At 32.1% G+C, this 7,251-nt stretch overlaps 1 protein-coding gene across 1 annotated transcript in view; it reads right to left on the bottom strand.

The window, feature by feature from the left end:
- The window catches only part of POU1F1 (POU class 1 homeobox 1), a 32,038-nt gene extending 25,354 nt beyond the window's left edge, over positions 1–6,684 (bottom strand). Inside the window, exons 1-2 of the mRNA XM_044666924.1 lie at positions 6,543–6,684; positions 2,392–2,460 (exon numbers count right to left, since the gene is read on the bottom strand). Of these exons, the coding sequence (XP_044522859.1) occupies positions 2,392–2,460; positions 6,543–6,684 (211 nt within the window). The remainder of the gene's footprint in view (positions 1–2,391; positions 2,461–6,542) is intronic.
- Between the last annotated feature and the right edge of the window lie 567 nt (positions 6,685–7,251).

Genomic DNA, 7,251 nt, shown 5'->3' on the forward strand with positions numbered 1-7,251 from the left:
TATAAAGGAAAGAGAGACAAAACAGTTAAGAGAAAATCACATGAAGAAGAATTTACAACCAGTTTTAAAATTTAGGACAACTAAGTTATAGAAATGAAAAACAACTATAACAACAACAAACATTTATAAAGCTTACTATGTGCAAAGTACTGTGCTATGTGCTTTACAATAATTATTTCATTTGATACATCACTTCTGGGAGATGTGCTTATTATCTTATTTTACTGAAGAAAAAACTGAGGCAAGCAGAGTTTAAATGACTTGTCCAGGTTAACACAGTTAGTCTAAGGCTGGATTTTAATTAATTAATATTAATTACTTTATGAGGAGCTTCTGTGGCACATTGGAAAGAGCACTTGGATGAAAGGATATATAGGACACAGATTGTGAATCTGTGATTTCTTTGGTTAAAGGAAACTCCCAGACAAGGAAGTTGCTTTTGCCAATACAACTTCCTTCTTTGAAATTTATAGGTCCAATGAGTTGTCTGGAGCACTAAAAGGTTGTGACTTTTCCAGAGTTACATCCAGTAGTCTGCACTCCTCAAAGACATTACTTGAACTCAGGTATTCCTACTTTCAACTGTTTTCAAAGATAATGCTTTCCCCCCTCCCCCCTCCAGAGACCAACAAGAGTGGAGGAAAGAACGCAGAATAGATGTGGTGCAAGCATTTTCAACCCCAGTTATTTCAAGTTCTCAATGGTTTCCAGGGTAGTGATGGAACACTCCTGGAGAGATATGAAACTTGACCTTCGGACTATGAGGCTGTCTCTGAAATGAAACTGTAGCTGCAGAATTCCAGATAACGATGCAAAAAGAGGGAGCAAGAAGCTATGATCACAATAGAGTAGAGCAGACCCAGAATACTAAGGAGAAATGGTTACAAAGCCAACAGGCACAAGGGCTGCTTTTGGTGAGAGTAAGGGTTCTAGGAGGCCACAGGTCAAGAGTTCCTCACCCCAAAACTGACTTTTCCACAGCTCTTAAGAAAAGAGGGCAGTAGACTGCCTCTCAGTGGCAGACTTGGGTATAGGTGTCTGGAAGTTTTTTCTAAATTTCCTTGTAATGCCTATGCAATCAAAACACTGGTTAATTGTTAAATTGTATGTGCCAGTGAATGAAAAAACTCAGGAGGAAAGAAAATTTAAAACACAGGCTTCACCAGCATATACTGGTTATTGGTGGAAGAGAAGGGATTGTAAGGTCTTAGTCAAAGAGAAATTTATTTTTTGCAACTTTTCAGGGTCAAGAGGATACTTTCACTTGGGGGTATTGGGACAATGGTATTCCTAAACTTAAAACAAGTTAGTAATCACTGCACTGGGCTGGCTGGAGTAAACTAGTCAGCAACCATTAAACTCTTGGCCACCGAGCCCATTTTGAAAGCCCATATCCATCCATGAAAATGTTTAGAGAGAAAGTCACACCCCAATGGGGGAAGGAATCCTGATATAGCTTAGCCCACAAAAAGACTGCTTTGCATTCTCAGAATAAAACTAAGATGCCTTTCAGACCAAAAATTTTATGATGTTTGCACCTCACAAAAAATAAGAGAATAGATTTGATACATTATAAATTATTAGAAAAAACCCCATGTTGAAATGTAAAATCACATTACACTTATAATATAAAGCTTTAAAAATACATTTATTAAATTTCTTAGAATACTTATAGAAGGGTACCTGGAGATATTTTTCTTTCTAAAATATTTTCCTCTACTTCATATACTGACTGTAGTAAGAACATCTAGAATAGATGATCTGCAGAACTAGAAGAATAATGTTTATTATTTATGTAGTGCTTTACAGTTTGCAAAGCACTTTGCATATGTTAACCCATTTTATTTTTATAACACTCTGAAATAATAGCTATTTTTAGTTTTGTTTTACACTTGAGGAAACAGAGACAAGTTATGTGACTTGTCTAGTTTCACCCAGCTGTTATATATGATGTAGGATTCAAAATGATGTCTTCCCGACTCCAAGTCCTATGCCCTATCTTGACACTAAGCTTCCTCAATTATAAGATGAGGCAATTACATTTTTCTAATATAATTTTTCCAGTTTTTGTTCATCTTTGGAAAGAAGCTATGAAAAATTTATGAATTTGTAATCCTCTTTAGTTCTTTTTGATTGCTACATTTACTTAATTATTGCCTTTCTAAATATTAGAAAATATAGTTGAAATTTATAGGAAATATAGAAATATATTGAAAATATAGAAAATAGACTGTTGCCCAGTGATAAGAATGTACACTTGCCAGTATACATGTACTCTTTCCGGGCACATATCCCAAATTAAACTCACCTAGTAATTTTGGACATCTTGAATCTTAATCTGTATCTTAATCTAGCCCACTGAAAACTCATCAGATAAAAATATACTCTTACCTGTCATTACACCATAGGTAGACTGTTGGTTTCCATAATGGCAGGAAGGAACAGAATAATGAAGGCTTGCTGATGTGTTTCCAAAAGTTGTCATGGAGAAATGCATGTGCGAAAATTTAGGAGTTTGGATCAAAGACAAAATAGACGGGACTGGTAAGAAAATGTATGAGGATTCAAGACATATTCTTTTCAATCCAGAAATATATATATTTGTTCTGTTATTTTTTAAAAGTTAATTGCTAATCACCTCTCATTTGGATGGAATTCACTTTTAAATGATATAGAATAAGGTATTTCTATTTTTCAAAGCTAATATTCATTAAAGGTCTTATTTGACTACAACCTCAGTGTAATTCCAAGTTATTCAGCAACCCTCTGATGAAACTGCATATTGAGATTCGTGGGGCACTTTGGTAACTCGATCTCCTAAGATATGTACTATGAATCAAACCATGTAACATACTGCACTTAAAAAGGATACAGTTGAAATGTGTTTTGATTTTATTAATTTAATTTAAACTCTTACCTACTGCTTTAGAATTGATATTACCAGTTCCAAAGATGAAGAGTGGTAATGATTAGGCAACTGGGGTTAAGTGACTTGCCCACGGCAACATAGCTAGGAAGTGTCTGAAGCCAGATTTGGACCAAGGACTTTGTGTCTCGAGGCCTGAATCTCTATCCACTGAGCTACCTCCTTTCTATTAAATTTACTGGTACTTCAAATATCCTATAATAAAAAAGCTAAACTGGATTTCTGGAACTTATATAAAATTTTCCTATAAAAGTATGCTAGTAACTCACTCATCATGTATAGTTTATACCAGGAGAAAACAAAAAGCAAACAAGCATCAGAAGCCTAATATTAGAATTAAACACTCCTTTGAGGTGGACTTTTTAGACACATGGGATAGGTACATGAATAATTTGCTCAGAATCTTAGTACCCATACGATTGAATCACTATCTTAGCCATTTCTACCATTCCACTTGTAAACTCTTTTAAAAACTATTCAAGTTAATTACAAAATGACTTGAGAAGCTTGGCTTTTATAGTTGAAATACCAAGAACTATAGATATTGCTTCATTAAAGACTAATGATAGGTTCTTGTAACAGGAATATACAACTTGAGAACTTTTTCATGTTTGTCAAAGTCAAGATGACATAATGGATAGAAAGCTGACTTGAGAATCAAGAAAACCTAGTTGTAAGTTCCATCAGTGACAAATATTGGCTGTATATCTTTGGCCAAATTCCTCATGTTTTCAGTGGTCTAATTAACTCTCTAATTCCATAAAGTACAGAAATATAATACTATCTGCATTGGTAGAGGGAATTCCCTTCTTGGGGATCTCCATCCCAAAGAAATCTCAATTCTACCTAATCATGCTGGCTATATATAATATATATATATATATACACATATATATATATATATATACACACACACATGCTACTTTGGGCACTGTTTTATTTATAATTGTTTACATTCTGATTGTGGTGCTGGATTCCCCTTAGTATAAGGATAATAAAACATTTTAAAATAAAAAATGTAAAGGATAATATAAAGTTTAAAATTATGGAAATTTAAATTGAGATCAAGTTTAGGGATTTTTTAAATTAACTAAGAACATTTTGCCTTCCCTGTTTCCTGAAATGAAATGTTTTCCCCTAAATATCTGAATTTTTTGAAAAATCATAATATAGATGACAGCTAATATATAAAACCTAATTCACCTTTAAATAATAAGGTTTGGCAAATTTAAATTCCTTAATATGGGCTAGGAAAATATGTAATTAAATACATATACATACATTTGATGCCTAAATATTTTGCTTTCAATAATGCTTTGACAATACCAGAAAGATTTCTCATTAATAACTTAGTATTATAAGCATCAGCTATTTACTGATAAATTATCTCAGAAGACAGTCTTTTTAAATATGTTGTGGCCAAAATGGCCGAAAAATTCTTTAACCTTTAGCTATTCTAATGATTTCCCTTTAAATTTAGATAGGCCGGCCTTAGAATCATATCTGAAACCTTTCCAGATTTGAAAACAGAACTTGAACCTTTGAAAAATGGAGGAATTTTTTATTAAAAAAATTAAATGACTTTTTAATATTCTTCAACACATATATGTTTAACCTTCTAGGTTTTCATTTATTTTTATGATCTTTTGGTTTGAAATTTGGGCATAGATGAAGGCATGCTACATTGAAATTTAATACATTAAATTATTCTGGGACATAAATATTAATTTAATGAGTTTAAAAAAATAAATCAAAAGCAGGGTTTTGAGCTAGTTAATCATAAAGACAAAATTGCCTCAGTTTTATACTTCTTTTCATGCACAAGCAGGCAAAATGAAACGTCATTTTACATTACTACAGAGTAGGAAGTCACAGCATGCTACCGTCTCTATATTTTCCCTTGAATAAGTGTATTTTGGAGTCCATTATTGCTGTATAAAAAAGTCAACCATTTCAGTAATTATGTCTCCCTTTTCTCCAAATGAAATTTATCTTTCAGTACTTCCTTTATTGCTATTATATTAACGTATTAATTCATTTCTTCTAATTTGGCCTGTAAGATTATCCCCAAAAAATGTTTAATCTTTTTTTTTTTTTAAACCCTTGTACTTCGGTGTATTGTCTCATAGGTGGAAGATTGGTAAGGGTGGGCAATGGGGGTCAAGTGACTTGCCCAGGGTCACACAGCTGGGAAGTGGCTGAGGCCGGGTTTGAACCTAGGACCTCCTGTCTCTAGGCCTGACTCTCACTCCACTGAGCTACCCAGCTGCCCTAAAAATGTTTAATCTTGAAAACGGTAGAATAGGAAATTATTTTTACATGAGAAAAATTGTCTTAACAGCTACATGTCTTCACTAGAACTCAGCATCTGAATGTTCAAAAAAGTTGTCATCCCATTTTGAGTATGTATTTGTAGGCATTGTTATATTCAACCTATGAATTTTATCATAAAAACATGTTCTGAAAAATTCATACATTTTCAAATATAATGTATATATGAAAAACTATACTTTTATAAGTTAATTTTTTCAGTAATGATTTTATACATATTTCACAAAGAGGGAAATTGCAATCTACTCTTCCAGTATTGTTAGCCTAAGCAATTTATATTCTCATGGACTTGTCTACATTATAGATTAACTTTATAGAATGCCATACAACTATATCATTGCTTCATTAATGCAAATACAAATTAGAAATACTCAGTGCATGAGTTGTTAGTTTTTTAATAAACTATTTGAATTCTCAAATTTTAGTTATTTAAGATTTGCTCAATTCTAGAACTATGATGTAGAAAATTTATTTAAAAACTTAAAATTTCTTCTCTTTTCTGTATCGAGGACAATGACAATAGTTTAGGACTCATTATTAGAATTTTAAATGTTTACCATATTGGTTCTATTAATAAATTTTTCTCTCTTTAAAATATTTTTTATACTTTGCTAAAAACTTACATTTATTGGTGTTTCTTTAATTTTTCTATTCATCGGAAGTCACTAGAGACAATTATTGTTGTATAACAATTTCACTTGTTATCTGATTTTATAATATATTTTTTAAGACTTAAGTGGACATAGTATAATTGGAGCTAAAAGATAAGTAAATCCTTAAGTGACCTGATCAGTTTCCAAATACAATAAGAGGTAATACTTTCTAGCTGTTGAATTTCCAAAGTATTACTTGGCTTAGTTAATTTATCTTTTGCAAAAAAAGTTTTAATTTCTAATAGTTATCAGGTTACATATTTTCTGATTAGTCAGTCATGATATAACAATATAGATTACTTGCTAATAACCAAATACATAAATTACATCACTTTGGATTTTTTTATCCCCATAATAATTTTCTTTTTTATATGTAATCATGAACATATTACATATTACATATATTACATAACATACATTAACACAACATACAAATTTTGGTGAAGAAAAATATTTTACTAACTACTTTCATTTTTTGGCTTTAATTTGTAATGTGCTATAACATTTACCATATTTTCCCAAGTATGTTTGAAAATTATTTAATGGATTTAGAATGATTTAAATTTTAAAGCTAAAATTGTGAAATGATTAATCCTAAAAAACAATGTAATTGGAATTAATAAAGTCAGTACCTGTTGACACCACATTGGTAGCATGGTTGGAGGCTGGCAGGCATTCAGCAGAACTGTGATGCATTATCAGAGGCAGAGTGGCAGAGGATTCAGAATTCAGAGGTACAAAACTATCGGCTGAAGTAAAAGGTTGGCAACTCATCCCCAAAATCAAAGAGAAGAAAGAATGATATTTGCTGGATTAGAACTTTAGGCTTGTATCCTACAAAGTGCTATCTCAATTCTCCTTACATATATATATGTATATACACACATCACGAAGGCACCGAAGCACACAGAGGGCGTGTGCAGGTATTTATACCTTCTGGAAATCCCTTCCTACATTTTAATGTTCTTTCTCCCAGAGTATCGCTGTATAAACTCCAAAGCCTTCTTATTCAAACAGAACCCACAGCCAATTCAACAGGTAGACAGAGAGTGGCAGGTTGAGAGAAGAAAGAAACCTGAGACCATGTTTGGCAGCTCCTACTCTTTTAGGGAGGAATGTAGTAATTCAGAAAAAGTAGCCTTCCAGAAGATTCAACAACAGATGACAAAAGAATGCTAAACATTAGCCATTTGTTTCTAACACAATCTTTAATCCAAACATGAATTATTTTCTTCTTTGAAGAAAGCAAGTAGCTCATAATTCAGTAACAAATCCATAAATAAAGATAAAAATGAACACATTGTAGAGTGATTTTTAACTTTGAGAATGAATTTATTTCAT

This window comes from Gracilinanus agilis, chromosome 3 (genome assembly GCF_016433145.1).
Source record: "Gracilinanus agilis isolate LMUSP501 chromosome 3, AgileGrace, whole genome shotgun sequence".
Lineage (NCBI taxonomy): Eukaryota > Metazoa > Chordata > Mammalia > Didelphimorphia > Didelphidae > Gracilinanus > Gracilinanus agilis.